We start from the raw sequence: 17,992 nt of genomic DNA, 5'->3' as shown, positions 1-17,992 counted from the left end.
AGAGATGTGACAACCCTCCTTCCCCCTCCAGTCAACTTGGCATGCTGACAGTTTTTAAACTACGGACCATGCCTCTTCAGAAAAAAAAATGTGAAAGGCTATCAAATCCCATGTCAGTAATCAACAGCATGTAACAAATCACAAACACACGGTATTTCAAATCTATACAGCAAGGATGTTAAACTGTATTCTAACCCGCATCACATGTCACCATAGACAACTTCCCATACCTTTGTCTCACGACCCATCATATATTCAAAGAGCACCTTCCTCAAGTATTCAAACTCAGTAGGCTCCCCAAAGAGGGAAACGTCAGTATGGTGAAGGTTTCCATCTGTGTAAACAAAAATGAGAGAATATTTATACTGAGAGTCACTCACATGAATGCAAGCTTCACCAATGGCATGAAATTCAACAGGAACAAATGCTGGATATTCTGCACCTAGGACAGAGTAACAGCAGATGCAAAAAGGGGTCTGGGGGTGCTGGTTGACAGGAGGCTCAACAGGAGTCAGCAGTGTGCCCTGGCAGCCAAGAGGGCAAAACCCATCCTGAGGTGCATCAAACACAGCGTAATCATCCAGTCCAAAGAGGTGACTACACTGCTGTATTTAGTGTTGGTGTGGCCTCACCTTGAGTATTGTGGGTAGTTCTGGGCCCCACCTAAAAAAAGATGAAGGTTTTTTCCATTAAAAAAGGATGTTAAGGTACTTGAGCGCATCCAGAGGAAGGCACCAAAGCTGGTGAAGGGACTGGAAGGCATGTCTTCTGAGGAGTGTCTGAGGACTCAGGGTTTGTGTAGATTGGAGGGAAGGAGGCTGAGGGGTGACCTCACTGCTCTCTGCAGCTTCCTGAGGAGGGGAAGGGGAGAGAGAGGTGCTGGTCTCTTCTCCCTAGTACCCAGTGCCAGGACACGTGGGAATGGCTCAAAGCTGCATCCATCAGGGGAGGTTCAGCCTTGACATGACAAAACATTTCTTTACTGAGAGGGTTGTCAAACCCTAGAACTGGCTTCCTGGAGAGGTGTTTGATGTTACATGCCTGTCAGTGTTTAAAAGGCCGATGCCCTTAATACCATGCTTTAACTTTTGGTCACCCCTGAAGTGGTCAGGCAGTTGAACTAGACGGTCATTGTAGGTCCCTTCCACCTGAACTATGCTATCCTACTATGTTCTTCTTCCTATCTCCTCCTTTCCCTACCAGGACACACTGAGGAAATCTCTGATGCCGTTTCTTCCCAGCGCTGCACTAGCAGAAGGCACTGAATACCCATAACTATGTCCCAGCCTAGGCCTTGGCTCAGTCACCTTGTGGGAAGGAAGCATGTACCTGCTGACGAGGGTGAGACCTGTGCATCATTTTGAGATGGACCATCTCAACAAATTTTCAAAAAGCATGTGTGAAGTGCAGTTCTTGAAAGTCTTTGCTCATCCAGTTTAGATGGGTTTCCACAGGACGGCAAAACCCCACATCTCTGACACGAGCAAGGCTCAAAGATGAAGCCCTCAGCCGGAAGCACGACGTGCTCCGTCAACTGAGTGGCTAACAAATCTTTTGGAGGTGAGCAATACCTGTTCATTTCCCTGTGGATTTTTGTTTTTGCTTCTTGTATTCATTTTTAAAAAGGCCGGATCTGTTGCCTGTGGAAAAACATGCTAAACCAAAAGAGCCTAAGAACAACAGTACTCCCTCAGAACGAAGGTCCACGTGGCCCAATACTCTTGTCTCCAAAGTGGTCACCCATCAAAGCCCCCAGGAGGGCGTATGAGCAGCGCAAGCCTCCTTCTGCCAGGGCGCTGGGGGTGCTCAGAGGCCTCCCCTGGGACCCCCACCCCCAGCGTCTGCTGCCAAGGGCCCAGGGGCCGTGTCTCAGCTCCGCCCGGGGCCGTCAGTCCCTGCCGGGGGGATGCTGTAGGTGTGCCCGTCTCTGCCCCTGTCTCCTGGGTGGGCCTGGGACCTGCCCTGCAGAGAGCTGCTCTCCTGGATGGAGCCCTCAGGCCTAGGTCAGAGCTCCTCATGCACAACTCCAGGCGTAACATAGAATAACTATTCTCTTGTATTTCCTATGCCCACAGTGACCCAAATAATGATGAGACTGATATTTGCCTGAAATGCCAGGGGTTTTTCAGCTCCAAAAACACTTTCAAAGACACACAACACACAGGTTACAGGTGGAAATGGGATTTTAACGAGATCTTGCAAAGAAACTCTATTCACAAGAAGAGCAAATGCCCAGACACGTAACACAAGAAAGATCCATAACATTTCTATTGTTAGTTTTAAAGAGTCATAAAATGTACATTTAATTAGCCAAGACAAATGGATAATGCTTCCACACCCATTTTCAAGTGCCAGTGCCTATACCACTCCTCTTGGTGATAGAGAAAGCTTAAGAACTCTGATATAGAGCTCTTCTAACTGTACGACATAAAAAAAAAACCAAACCAAAAAACCAAACAAAACGCTGTGTGATTTGTGCATTTAGAAATCACACACCAGCTCTATTATAACAGATAAGACAAAACAAGGATAAGATGTCATAAAAATACTATATGAGTGTTTTAAAAAAAACCTGTCAATTTTAATAAATTGCATAAACCAAAGCATATCTTTCAAACAAACGAAAAACTTATTTGTGATGAAAACTGCATACTTACCTCTGTACGGTGTTCCAACTGATGTGACGTACATATTCTTCTCATAATTTTTCAGCCGGTCTTCCAGTACATGAATCTAAATAGAGAACAGTCAAAATGATAAATGGTATACTCAAAAGCAGCTAAAATAAGTGTAAGTGAAATAGTTTTCAGCTAAACATCATCTCCTTCTATTAAAAATTGTGTTATTAGAAACTGTCCTTAAAATACTTAAGGAAAAGCGTGTACATGTGTATATACACATATCTATATGCAGGGAAAGTGTTTTGCATATATATGTATATACATATATACACATCTGTTTTATATACATAAGCATACATAAAAAAGGACAAAAATTGTACTTAACATCAAAAAAAGTTTAGTTTAGAAAAAGAAAAGACCCTAACTTCATGAAGTGCACTGTTCCATTTTTCACTGTGCAAATGTTTTGTTAACCTGTATCAAGAGCGTGTGGTATTTTCATTCTCAGGAGATAAAGGAATACTTTGAAAAGCGCACAGATCTTCCGAGAGCAAGTGTGAGTCCAAATTAGTTTACATGCATGTTATTTCCATAGTACCTGTGTGGAGATGTGCTACATCATCACTTGAAAAGAACAAACCTTTTAATACTGCAAACACAAAGTATCAAGCAAGAATACTTTTTACTTGTTCAAACAGCGCCCTTACCTGCTCTCTGAACTCCTGCTCTTTCAGTTTTGAATCATTGACTAGTGTTGTCTTCTGTGCGAGCTGTGCCTGAAAAAACAGCCACGTATGGAAATCATCAAGAAACTGCTGAAGACAGATCACAGGTACCTTTTCAATAAAACTCTTTCTCCTTTTAACACACACAAACTTATAAGCAGTATTTCTGCTTTCAAACTGCTGTGAAACAGAATTATCTAGATCAAAGAATCAGTAAGACTTACCTGAAGTTCTGTTATTGTGACCTAGAACAACAAAAAAAATTTAGATTAAAATGTATGAAAAATACTGAGTATATCAAGCACTGGACACAGGTAAGAAAAAAAGAAATACTGATCACCTAGTTCCCAGACAATGTGTTAATTAAGGATGATAAAAACTGAAATGACCAAATCACACATACACTTATAAAAATAAGCAGTCCCATAAATAGAGTTTAACTTATTTGTACTGACAGTACAGAAAGCTTATATTTAAATTCTCTCATTTGATTCTGTAAGACAATGATCATAAACGTAACTTCAGGAACTTAGTATTTACGTATCTTTACAAAATGCGTATTGGAGATGAATGGTAATTGAACGAGTATTAAGCACACACCAGGAAAACCCTAACTACTATTAATACTATTCACAATATTGAATCTTCTTCCTTAGTTCTCCAAGATAAATGTGAACGTTTATCCGAAAATAGCTTCAGCTTAAGAGCTTCATTAGCTGGAAGTCTTGCAAAGATAGCAATGTTTACGAAGTACAGAAACAATTCTAAGCTGAAATCTCTATCTTTTGATGTTCAAACTTTAAGAAAAATAATGTTTTAGTAGTCATAGGTATAACTCAAGGTTGTAAATCATTTTAACATCAAATCATTTGTGTGCAAAATGGTTTATTTTTTTCTAAGGTAACCTAAACCTTTATACAGAAGTGGCTGTTTCTTCCTGAGCCTCTTTGGAATTCTGTTGAAAATGAAAGCTATTCCCCATCTCTGCAGGTTTACAAAGCCCGTGGGTTTTCCTACGCTCTGCAAACAGAATATAGGGGAAAATAATTCCTCGATGGATCTCAAACCTGCAAGTGCAATTCTTGCTTCTGAAGAGCTCAGTCTCACCAGACACTTAAGGCTGTTAGTATTTGCCAACTGTTTATCACAGTCAGAAAAATATTGTTCAAATGTATAGTTACGCTTCATGTCAAAGTGGATGTGTTACGTATGATGTTTGGCCTAGACTGACAACAAGCAGCACCGGAAGTTTTATAAGACAAACTTCTGTGACTTGGGAGACTCCAACTTTGGACAACAAGGGTACCAATTGCCCACAGAAGTTGATTCCAGTCAATGGAAAAATTATGAGCGTTTTACTACTATTGCTGAATGAAAAAAAATAAAGAAAAGAGAAAAATGTTACAATGCAACAGAATAAAAAAAGAAGGTGAGACAAAAGATACCACAGCAAATAAAAGATGATGAGAGTTCACATGAATGCACATGTGAAATCCAGATGTGGATTTGTACACTTCTGCTCAGGTATGTGGGTAAGGTCCACAAGTCCTGTTCAATTTTCTCATCTAGCTCTGTAACGTTGCACATATATACAATTGTATCCATTGCAAATATATGCTACTGTACCAAGTAATAGCAAAATTAGCTTCCTACAGACATACTGAGGACAGGCAATGGAGAAATTAAGACAGGTAAGAATTAAGAAGAACAACAAACCTTAATTTCTAAAGAGGAAAAGAGAAAACTACCTCCCGACAGACTGTATCAAAGAATGAGAATCCAATTCTGAAATATTGGTAAAACAAGAACTGAAGCTCATTTACTCACAGCACTCTAAATATTTGAGCTTTGACTGAACCAGAAGATGTACCAGGAGCCACCTGCACATTCAATAGCATCATCTGACTATTAGAATTGTTATATTGTTTTGAGACAAAGCCACCATTGAAAATAGTATGAAATAAGAAATTCACATTCAGTTAAATCAGAGTTATGCAAAATAAATCTTGTGAAAAATTTGCTAAATTTGAATTTACTTGGAATTCTCAAAATTATTCAAGAAAGCTTGATGCCTGTATGCCAGCGAAATCATGGATTTTTAACTGCCTTACAGTCGCCAAAAAATCCCGTTCTTATTCTGCAAGTACTTCAAACCTAGATGCTTTAACTGTACTAAAGTACATGCACTACCACACAACCCTGGTTTTCCTCCCCTCCAAATGAGACATCATTTATTCTTTAAAACAAAGCTATTTATGAGCAATGGAGTTCTCTCAACTGGTTTATATCACAGATGGAACAACTCCTTTGAGTTTCTCCAAAGTCTGCCAGAGAAACTCCAAGGAGTATAGAACTGTGGACAAGATTCCGAAGACAGGCAAAATTATCTTTTTATTTTGTTTATTGTAAGCAGATTCATTCACCTTTACATAGAGATGTAATATTTGCAATATTCAATATTTTACAGCTCTATGCTACCATTGCAAATCTGTGTGATGCATTTCTGGAAAGAATTGAGAAATACATGAAATACTGTTGATGGTGTATAGTTTTGATACAACTTTCCTGTCCTATCAGTGAATATGTAATCCTGAAGATGCGTGTATAATATGACACCTGTATTTTAGCTTCATTAATGAAGTAAGCAGTGAAACAGGTAATGAAGGAGTCCTAAAGATAAAGTACTCTTCATATTTTTCAGAATTATATTTTAGAGTTTAGGAGTCTCTTAAAGAATCTTCCTCCAGACAATAAGCTTTCATAAGATTATCGTCAGTGGGTGGACAAGGCTTGATTAAGAATACAAGGCAATCTGATACAAGTATTTCTGCTTTTTGTTATGAAAACAACACTCATGTCATGGAAAAGTTAGTAAAAGTAATATAAAGGGTGTGGTAAGCAAGTCCAAGGCAGAAGGGACAAACATTAGGGCAATGAGATAATTTGTACTGTAAGTTTGTAGTGTCAAATAAATATATTTAGTATCTCCGTTGCTGCCTGCTGTCAAAAAAAATATTTAAAAATAAGGTTAATATGAATTCTCATCAGTGACTCAACACCTCATACAGTTTTCCTCTTCTTAGTGTAATAATAACTAGTAATATTTTCATCAAAGAATTCCTTAAACTGAAATGCGGTCTCAGAAAGGCAAAAGTATGCACTCAGTCTTCTTTGAATGAAGACCTCTCTGTCCGTAATTGATATTTTCAAGGCACTATTTCAGAGCCCTATGGAATTTGAATTTTAAAAAATAAACCCATTAAAAATGACATAATGCCATTTCCTTTCCTTCTAAAGGGCTTCCAATAAAATCAACATGAAGACAACATGTAGAGGACAAAACCCCAACGCTAATAATCACAACACAACCGGACTTTTTAGCATACCATTAAAAAAGGTAGCATCAAGTAATGCAGATTCTAAAGAGGTTCACTTTTGAAGAAGTTAACATCTGAAAGAACAGAAACTGTATGGGACAGTGAAGGCCAGATATATAAATAAAATCCAATTAAGAGCAAACTAGAGAATTTCATGAAGACTAAGCATTTCACACCTAAAGATATAAACGTTAGTGCCAGCTCACTTTTTCACTGTTCCAATGTTCCTCTTCTGCCATCCTTTGTTTGTATTCCTTTTGCAAGTCTTCTAGCTGTGCCTGCAACTCCTGAACTTTTGCTGTCATCTCTTCTTCACGAGCCTTCAAAATATAGGAAAAAAAAAATTATACAATTAAACTAACCCCTCAAAACCTTAACTACAGTGGACAGAAAGCAATCAAAAAAACAGTTATGCTATACACAGAAAGAATATGCTTGAAATTCAGTATAAAGTAGTTATGCTACAGGACTGCAGAAACAAACATAGGAGTTTAACAAGATTTTGCAGGCCTTCGACAATTAAACTTACACAGTTAAGATTACAGTTAGTTTTTTGCAAATTACAAAAAAAGAGCTATTTCTGTAAGGCACTAAAATAACATTTCGGTATAATCCATTAAGTGTATTGCTGAAGAGGCTGTGCTTGCTTGTATGACCCTCATGAAAGGGACACCGAGATGATGCAGAGATACTTCCTATACTCTGCAAGTAACAAGGACTTAAATCCTTTCCTCACTCATTTTCACAAAGATGTTCCTAAAGCAATTTTAAGCATATTTCCAGAAACATCAATTTCCCGTTCACAGGAGTTTGGAGGGCACTGTGCAGCAAGAATGGTAGGGAGGAAACGAACTCTTCCTGCCTGTTTTATGACAGTGTGAAGAGTACAATTATAGGAGAAAAATATGACGACTCAAATCCTAGCAAGTTAATCGACCTATATGGCACTTTTTAAAATTGTGCCCCCTCTGGCCTTTCTGGGAGATAACACATTAGGCAGCTTATAAAACAGCACTCCAATTCAAAGTGCATGCCTTCATCACTGAACTAAACTAAAACTCTAGTTTCACTCATGCTAACCACTGAGGGCAGCGAGCTGCCCGCTCTGCTATGCGGTAGCGCTTCAGATCAAATTAGTACAATTAATCAACTGTTATCAAGAACAGAACTGCTCATCAAAATTTTATTCCATTCAAACCCTAAGAGTACAAGCAGAATGATACAGAATATTCACTGGAGATGTAAGTGCAGAACTAGAAAACTGATCCAGGCTTAACAGATTTAGGGTATGCCATAAGTAGAAAAAGAATTATTTCCCGTAAGGCCACTTTTTAACATGCTCCTTGCACCCTACTTAAGAATAAACACCCCCCCCATGCAGCCTCTCAGCTCAAAAACCACTACCAAAAAGAAACAAAGCAACCTCCCCAAAAAAACCTACTGAACGGAAAGTCACAGTACCTGAGCAAGTTTTACGGCCTAGAAGTTTTAAGAATATCCACATTCAATAAAAGCCTTGCTCAAACATCATGATCTCCAAACAGCGTTATTTTTTTATTCATTCATGTGATTTTTCTATGCCCTCAAAAATACATCAACAATTTACCTTTTCTAAGATTCTTTTATAGATTGTTATATTCCTCTAGTTAAAAACCCTCAATACCTGGCATATTCAGTTGCTTCTGTTTTCCCTTGGGTTTTTTTTTTTTGGTTTTCTTTTGAGGGGATGGTGGTGGCTGTTCTTTGGGGGTTTTGGGCAGTTGAGGTTTGGTTGTTTGGTTTGTTTTTTTTTTTTTTTACATCGGGAATCTAAATTCTTACAATTTCTAGACCACTGTTCACTGAAATAAATCAAAATTGCATGCACATCATCCTTAGTCATAGAAGGTAGTTGAAATGCAGACAAGAAATTCAAATCAAAATGATGAATGACGCTTCCGTAAAAGGGACCTACCTGTGAGCCATTACTTTTATAAACCCCTGAATAGAGATTATAATTTAAAATTTGAAATAATTAGAGATCACCTGGGGTTTCAACATGCTACAGAATCTGTATTTACAATAAGAACTTACTGTTCTATACAGCATCTGGCATACGCTGAAAAGCTAAGACTTCAATAAAGTCGTGATTTCCCAAATCGCACAAGGCCTATCCTGTATGCACATGGGAGGCATTGCGACAAAGGAAAGAAGATACACCTGAAGTTAGATATTTTATTTTTAGCTCACAGATAGGCTTAAAATAAGCTAGCTGGAGCAAAACATTCAAATTTTCTCTAATTATATACTTCAGTTGAAGAAAAAAGACTTAGGCCTCAAATTACAGGCAATGCTGATTTACAAGTCCTTTAATTAGTGAGACTTTCATGAAATCTTATGTGATAAAAGTGTTTATGAAAGACAAGCAAACACTAGATAAAGCAAGAGAAGTACCAGGGGAGCACTTCACCAATAAATCATATTAAGTTTAACAGACTGAATGATTCTTGGTGGTCTTTAAGAGCATATACTCAAATCAAGTTAGACTAATTTTTAGCGTCATTAACCTTGTTTAAAATGCAACAAAGAGCTATAAAGTTATATGAGCAAAATCCATTCTTGCCACTGGCATTATTTTTGCTTCATCTTCTTACCATTTATGACAGAGACAAACCTCTCTACATAAATGTCTTTACGCAAAATTTCTCAAACCTATCACAAGCCAAGTCAGGTATAAGTGGGGTAATAACTGGTAAATTTAGGCTAAACTGAGAAAAACCATACATCTGCCGATGCTTATGTTCCTATTTCTATCAGAAATCTCAATACATATGACACACACTCAGTATAACATAAATATTTCTTAACTTTTGAGATGCTTGCAATACTTTTTCAGGGAAAAAGGTAACAAATTCTCTAACTTTTTTTCCTTCCCTAAAATAACAGAAACAAACACATACACATATGCCATTACCTAAAAAATAAAACATGTACTGTGAAATTTAAAATACCAAACTGCACCTTATTGCAGCTGCAGGCATCACCATCACCAAAGAGATGCAAAAAAAATAACTGTTATGTCCTCCAACCGCACAGAAGTCAAATTAGCCTAAACCTTCAAGATCATACATTGAGTATGGTGTGCATGTTTGTGACATAGGGACAGACTGAATGCATCAGAAAACACAGAGGAATTACATCTGGATGACTTCAAATCACAGACCTATTTAGGTCTGTAAAGTAAGGACCTGAATGGCAACACATCGTGCATTCAGCTAAGAGAAATATAAATCCTCCAGAAATGCAGAATTTAGACCTATGGTACAAAAAAAAAAATAAAATTATCTCAACTGTTTTATATGGTGCAATTTTTCTAAATTAGGAAACAAAAGAAGGGGACTCTAAATTTAAAACCCTACCATCTCATCCAACTTGCTTGGAGTTCAAAAAAAAAAAATAATCAGAGTGGAACACACCGACCTGCCTACGAGATTGAAATTTTTAATATTAAACATTCAGTCATGCTCAGTACAGAGCTCTCTGAGCTGGTAACTGAGCATAAACAAACAGAAGTTCATTTACATTTATTACTACTCTCTCTATTCAAGGGACGTTCTTTTTTATTTAATAATTTGTGCAAACAGGACTAAGATTAGCAAAATTAAAGCCTGCACCTCAGGATGATAGCACCAAAAAGCATTCAATCTTTTGTTGCCCAACACGTAGGGCTGGGACAATATACTTGGCTAAAACAGGAGGCATCATTGGATGGCAAAGTATCTTTAGACTGAAGTTGGCTGCTAACTTCTGGTGGAAATGTTACTAGAGCAAAACTGTGTCTATTCGCAAATATCATGCGGACAAACTGTTCACATACAAGTGAAAATGAAAGCCTTAGTAGCACAACACTTACGCGAACAGGCTGCACCCTGCATAGGACTATGCACTTTAAGGACTATGGTGCCAACCTGGACAGAGCATCAGAGGAAGCTGCTAGAGAGTGAGGCTGACTCACAGACACTCTATCACCACCACCACAACTCTAGTAAAGCTTATATTTAACTCACTTGCTTTTCTCATGTCAATCCAGAACACAAACTGTTCAAGGACATAAGGATCTAACTGTATAATTTTTATTGAATGATCAGAGCTAGGGCTTAATTTCTGGTGTTTTTTCATGTTCATAAAACACAGAAACAAACGTTTAACTGCAAGCTAGGCCACCACACATATCAAGCATAATTCAAGCAGTAAGATCTTTACTAGAAAGAATGACAGTTTTTCTGTCTAATTGTTCAATGAAACACGGGAAAGAGTTATTTTAAAATGTATGTAGTCACTATCACTTTTCAGAAAGATACCTCAAGGATTTCTTCATATTTCTTCACAGTCCTTTTTAGATCATCATCTTTTTCAGCAATTTTTTTATGCAACTGTGTTGTCTCTATGTGATGATTTTCGATCAATTCAGTTTCGACCTCCTGGGCTTTACCTATAAAAAAAAAAAGTCAGGTGATATAAAAAAAAAGCATATTTATTTTATTAAATTCTGTCACAGCAGAATTTAAAAAAGCTTAGAGACAACTGTGGAAGGCATCTATAAGGAAAACTTGTCAAGAAAATTCATTTTTCACAGACAGTGATAATTATGTCACTTGATCCTAACAAGTATGAAGTTTGTTGTCTGCAGTCTGGTCTCCACAGCAAATTTTAATATCTGCTGGAACTTTTCTCTAAAAGTTAAGATCACAACCAGTATTTATCAATGACTTCTGTCTTCTACTTTATCTAGAGAAGTGATCGAAACACCTGCAAATCTTCAGAAATTCCTCACAGGTAGGGGTACTTCCAGTAACTGTGTAGTCAAAAGATACTTTCCGCTCACTTCTCCGACCTCCAACTTACACTATGGTGCCAAAAGATGGACAGAGAAGTTGAAATATGGTGTACTCCAGTTATAACCATACGATATATCAGACATGATATCCAGCTGGTGCCTGTTAGTGGTTACAGTGAATGAAGTCTGCAAGACACAGCTAAGAAAATGCAATTCTGATTCGCGTATGGATTTAAGTGTCTCTAAAAGGCACCCTTCAGTGCCATATATTCAACAATGAAGTGTTAAAGGTTTGTATTGCTGAAGCCTAAGTAGTATTACAATGAAAACTTACCAACATGTTTTCCCCTCTAAAACCATAATCTCCTTTTTGTTTTTATTTTGTACATATGATAAAAAGGTAGTACCTATGGCTATCAAGGGGTAACTCTTGCCATGAGAGATGCAAACAGAGTGCCAGATCTGCCATCCTCCAGGGCAAGGAAGAATAGCTACACACGTGTTTGCCTAATTGTGTTACAATTAACATTTATATGTTATTTCCTGAGGAAAAGAAGTTCTTTCCCTGTGTTCTCTAGGCAGTCATAAAACACACGTCGTCTTTATCAGAGTCGCAGGTAAAACCCCTTCCCCAAAACAGCTGAAGATTTTGTTTTCTGGCCATTCTACTGATTACAATTATATTAGTATTTCACTTACTGATCGCCTCTTTTACTGCTGCTTCCAATTCGCTTTCTTTTTGAGCCAGCTGAGTATTGAACTCTCTCATTAACTGCTTTAAGGTGGAGCTGTGCTTCAACTCAAGGTCTTCTTGTTCACATCTGTACAAAAATGTCAAAAAAACAGACTGAGGAAATAAAATGTTAAAAGAGAGTGCAAGAACAGTTTAGCAAGGTAGGAGATCTGGGAATTTCTCCAAAACTATTTTAGAATGGGATGGTTTTGAATTACATGGATTCTGTGGGATTCAGGGAGGCTTTTTGTTCCTCTCCCACTGAATTGGCCTGCAAGGCATAGGTGTTTCTTTTAAAAAAACAACTCAGAATTGAATCCTTGCAGAAGCCAGAGTTTTCTCTGAGGAAGAAGAAGAACCAGCAGTAAAGAATGTGCAGAATTTTTAGGGAATTGCTTGCTTGAGAAGCTATTAGAGTGTTGAGCAGTATACCACATTTTTGTGCAGTACGCATGAACAATTCTTGATATCATTTGAACATGAAGCTCTCAGTACTAATGTTTTAATAAACTTTGTTTCCTGTTTAAGGAAAACAGAATTATATTTTACATTCTGGCAATGCTGAAAATGACCATCTCTAAAACAAATGAAAAGCAGCATTACTTTGCCAACAGACAAACCACTTTTTAAACTGATGACTCAAATGGCATTCATGAAGTCCTACTTTCGAGTAGCTCTTTTCTTGATGTTTCTATAAGTCTATTTAGAAAAATACCAGTCATTATTTCATTGTTACAAATTGAGCTTTAAAAAGTTCTTGAGGTTTTAGTAGTTAAAGATACAGCAATGAAATGGCAACAAGACTAGGAAAAAGAATTTACCTGATTTTCTGCTCCATTTCTTCTAAGGACTCCTTCTTTACTATGTCAAGCTCCTGCTGATGTTCCTTTCGCAGAGTACGTAAGTCTTTTTGAAGATTACTCACTTCTTTGCGTAGTTTCTGTTTCTCCCTTTCAGTCTCTTCCAGTTTAGTCTGCAAGTCCTTCTGCTGGTTCTGCATATCACCTAGTAAATTCTGCAGCTCCGAACCAGATTTAGCCTTTTCTTCAGCATTTTCCTCAAAAGCTTTCAGACTGTCATTTTTTTCATCCAACTGTTGCTGTAAACTTTTTAGCTTTTCTTCGTATCTCAAACTCCTATCTTCCATTTCAATCTTATGCGCTTCATTTTCCTTCACCAGATTATTTTCCAACTCTTTTATCTTCTGTTCTAAAGACTGACTGACTGCCTCCTTCTCCTGCAATTTTTTCTGGAAATCTCCAATTACGTTCTCCATATCAAGATGTTTTCGTTCTTTAGCTTTTAACTCTTCTCTACTGCTTGCTAAATCATCACCACAACGAGCATGCTCATCTGCTAACAGCGAGTATTTTTTGGTTTGCTCCTCAAGTTCTTTCCTGAGGCTTTCAGTCCTACTCTGCTCCTCCTGATGGCTCTTCTCAACACATTCTAATTTTTTAAGGAGTTCTTCCTGTTTGTTTTGCAGTTCTAGATGAGTGTCATTACTCTCTTGTTGTTCCTTTTCATACTTGTGCAACAATTCATCTTTTTCTGTTAAGCCCTTCTGTAACACGTGTATTTTCTTTTCATATGTCTGTTGGACACTCTCAAGCATTTTATTTTTTTCTTGTTCTACAGCAGCTTTTACACTCTCTACTTTTTGCAGCATTTCTTTCTCTAATTCTGTGGAATCTCTTGTTGACTTAATTTTTTCTTCTAAGGACTCGATCTTGGCATCTCTCTCCTGTATTTTTTGTTCCAAGTCTCTTAACTGATTTTCTCTATCTTGCTTATATTCCTGTTCCTTTTCTTCCATCTGAGACATCAATTGCTTTTTAATAGAACCGATTTTTTGCTCTGCCTTCTTTTTCAGATCTGCCAGCTTAGTGCTGTTTTCTGCATTTAGTCTCTCTTCTAATTCTTTCAGTTCTTTCTCTTTGCTTTTAAGCATTGCTGATTTCATTTGATCAAATTCTTTCTCCTTTGCTTCAAATTCAGCTTTCAGTGAATCTATTTGCCTCTCAAGATTGAGCACTTTTTCTTCAGCCTCCTTAAATCTATTGTCCTTTTCAAAAGCCACCTTCTCTGCCTGCTGGAGTTGCCAAGCTATCTCTTTCTGCTCTGTGTCTTTTTGTTCATTATATTTTTTAAGTTCCTCCGTCAAGGAATCATTTTCTGAAGTTTTCTGAGCAATGTGTTCTTCTAGTTCGGCAATTCTTGCTGCTTGGTTTTTTAACTTTGCACTTAACTCACTTTCTTGCTTTTCCCTCCTGTTTTGCTTTTGTTCCAATTCACTTTTTAAACTATCCAGATTCTTGCTTTGTTTAGCCAGCTGCTCCTTCAGTTTATTTAGCTCTTCATCTTTTTTATTGGCTTCAGTATTGCTTAATTCAAGTTTGCTCTGCAAATCTTTAATAGTATCATGATTTTGCGTAAACCTGGTTTGTGCTTTCGTCTTCCACTCTGACAGCTTGGCCCTGCAATGATCTACCTGCTCAAGAGCTGATGCTTTTTCTTGACTCAGCGCCTCAACTCTGGATGACAACTCCTGTACCTGGTTTAACAACTGCAACCGATCCTCTTGATGTTGCTTGCTTAACAGAGACATGGCTGCTTCCTTCTCCGTTAAACTTATTGTGCTTTCAAGTCTAACATTAAGGTCATCAATTGTTTTCTTAAGAGCAGAGATCTCAGATTCTTTTTCCTGGAGTTCCTCCTTCATCGAGGTGACAGCATTGATATTTTCAGATAACTCTTTCCTCAGCTGTGTTATGCAAGTTTCTTTTTCTGATGCTGCTTGCTGCTGATGCCCTCCTTCTTTTTGCAATTGTTCCTTTTCTGTTACAAGTCCTTCAATGTCAGCTCTCATGGACATAATTAAATCGTCCTTCTCTTGCAGCTGTTGCATTGACTTTTGCAAAGAAGTATTTGCAGCAGAATGATGCTCAGTTATTTCTCTAAGTTGAGCTTCTAGTTCAGGAATCTTACTCACTTTAATTATTACTGCTTCTTTAACTTTTGCAGTTCGGCGCTCGCAATCCGCAATTTTGCATGTTACTATGGCAATTTTTTCATTACATTTTTCAAGTAATTCATTGCTTTTTGTTTGCAATAAAGCTTCAGCATTCTTCCAATAAGCATCTAACTGGGCTTCAAGTTCTTCTGACCGCTTCTTAAACTCAATTTCTTTTAGCTGAATGGCCTCTATTTTTTTCTTATAATTTTCATGATCTTTATTCTGAGAAGACTGCACAGTTTGGAGTTTCTCCTCAAGTGTTTTCAGCATATCAGCCAGCTCAGAAATTTTGGCTTTGTCGTTTTCTTCAACTGCTTTCTGTTTACTGACCTGTTCCTGAAGTTCTGACTGCTCTTTCAGGGACTGATTAAGATCACTTTCCAATTTTTTCAACTGTGTTTTCAGGTCACTTTCCGTATCAGACAAAGCATTCACCTTAGCTACTGACTGCTTTAGTTGCTCTTGCAGTTCTTTCAGGGACTCCTCCCTTTTCACCTGTTCTTCCTTCAGTCGGGTTATTTCTGTTCTGGAGTCCTCCTTCTCAGCACTGAAGGTGGCAAGTTTCTGTTTCAGGTCTCCAACCTCCTGCTCTTTCTCTTGCAGTTCCATTTCATGTTTTTCCTGAAGTTCCTCAACCTGCTGATTGAGTTTCTTCTCCCAACTCTGGGTAATTTCTTCCAACTGCCTCCTATGAGCCTCTGCAAGACTCTCTAGTTGCTCTTTCTGATTAGATTCCAGTTTTGACACGGCATCATTGATTCCAGCTGAGCTGGCATGTGCCATTTCCAACATTTTAGCATTGAATTCGCTCTCTTTCTGACTAAACTCCAACTGCTTGTTTTCAAGCTCTTTTTTGAGTTTAGCTTCCTGCTCAGCAAGTTTCTTTTTGAAAGCTTCCTGCATATCTTTTGATTTCTGTTTAATTTTCTCCATTTTGTTCTCCTGACGTTTTAGTTTACTTTCATATTCTCCTTGTAAAGCACTAATTCTCTCCTCTCCGGCTAACAGCTGCTGTTTAAGCTCTTCGACTTGCTTGTTCTGTAACTTCTTCATATGTTCAATTTCGTTTTCCTTGTCAGTTAGACTTCTCTTTGTCTCTTCAGCCTCTCTTTGTATATCCTTCAGTTGACATTCATATTGTTGTGTTACAGAGGTTACTTTTTGTGTATTTTCATTGCTTTCTTCTTGCAAACGCTGCTTCAGTTCATGCACCTGAGAGACATATGCCTCTAACTCATTCTTGACTTCATTCAGCTGGGATTCAGTTCTTTCTAGCTGCTCACTAAGTTGCAATTTTTCACCTTCAAGATCTGTCAGTTTTTGCTGCAGCTTTGCTAATTCCTCTTCATAAATCTTTGCCTGCTCACTAGAAGTACTCTGATGAGACTCTGAAAGCTCCTCTAGCTTTGCAGACACTTGAGAAAGTTCAGCTTCAGATCTTTCTGCAGATTCCTTTAGTTTCGCTTCATGTGCTTTTAGTTCCTCCAGATGTCTGTCCTTCTCCTCCAATGACTGCTTGAGTTTGTTGAGTTCTTCTTTGTGTACCTTCTCAACACCTTGAATAGACATTTCGTGTTCTTTTAACATCATTTCAATCTGTTCATTGTGCCGTTTTGTCTCTTCTTCCAACTTGCCTTCCAATTCTTTCTTTGCTTCACACATTTTACTATTCAATTCTGAGAGCTCTTGCTCTAAATCATGACGTATTTTTAGTGCTTCCGACAGCTCAGAAGACAGTGCTTCTAATTCTGTTTGTTTCACATCAAGTTTTTCTAATGTTTTTTCATTCATCTCTTCTATGTGTGCACGGAAAACTGTTTCTTTCTCTTTCAAAATTGTATCTATCTCTTGTTCCTGTTTCTCTCTCATTTTTTCTATTTCGGTTACTTGTTGTTGCTTTAACATTTGAAGTTTTTCTGTCCAAAGCTCTTCCTGCTGCTGTTTCATGTTCTCCAATTCTTTCTTGTGTTTTTCAACTATATCATTGATTTCCTTATTGTGCTGCTTTTTTTCAGACTCCATCAGAGTACTTAATTCCTCTGATTGCTTTCTGTCGTCTTGTGAATACTTTGCAAGAGAGCTTTCCAGTTCAAGAATCCTCTGTTAGAGAATACAGTTTTAAAAGAATGAGAGTATTCAAAAGGCAAAAATCTCACCAGGTTCACGTAACTACAAGTCACTTATTCCATTATTTTAAGTCAATATCAACTTTTTATATATAACACTTTCATTCATCTATTTTGTTCTCAACTTTGCTTCCATTATGGTAAGTTAGTTATTTAATAAAAATGTTTCTATTTCACTGCAATGAAAATAGATAGAATAAAAATTTGGAAGGAATTGAAATAATTCAAATAAAATAATTCACATTATATTTATGAGAGATAGGTTCACATTTTCCTATTAAGCTACAGTACCAATACACAGGATGAAACGTATCAGGAGTCTACACAAGTATTATGGAGCTTTGTACTTATCTACTGATTTATCTTAATTCTACCTCTCATGGAAATGCTGCTGTAAAGTTAAAATGCTTTAACTTTACCTAGTTGCCTAGCTATTGGCAACCTAGTTGCCTAGCTATAGGCAAACTTCCAAACTAATATTTGGGAATAATGGCATGATGTACAAACTTGCATACAGTCTTACCCATTACATAAAGCAAAGGACTTCAAAAATTTAAGTATCCTTCTAAGTGTTTGTA

General features: G+C 37.5%; 1 protein-coding gene across 1 annotated transcript in view; it reads right to left on the bottom strand.

The window, feature by feature from the left end:
• LOC128905166 (golgin subfamily A member 4-like) overlaps positions 1–17,992 on the bottom strand; it is a 71,509-nt gene that overhangs the window by 10,286 nt on the left and 43,231 nt on the right. The window contains 8 exon segments of the mRNA XM_054190780.1: positions 231–334; positions 2,658–2,733; positions 3,329–3,397; positions 3,571–3,591; positions 6,930–7,043; positions 11,064–11,194; positions 12,239–12,360; positions 13,094–17,388. Of these exon segments, the coding sequence (XP_054046755.1) occupies positions 231–334; positions 2,658–2,733; positions 3,329–3,397; positions 3,571–3,591; positions 6,930–7,043; positions 11,064–11,194; positions 12,239–12,360; positions 13,094–17,388 (4,932 nt within the window).

Source organism: Rissa tridactyla, chromosome 2 (genome assembly GCF_028500815.1).
Source record: "Rissa tridactyla isolate bRisTri1 chromosome 2, bRisTri1.patW.cur.20221130, whole genome shotgun sequence".
Classification (NCBI taxonomy): domain Eukaryota; kingdom Metazoa; phylum Chordata; class Aves; order Charadriiformes; family Laridae; genus Rissa; species Rissa tridactyla.
Note: the sequence above shows the minus strand (reverse complement) of the source record. Positions and strands in the feature narration are given on the sequence as shown.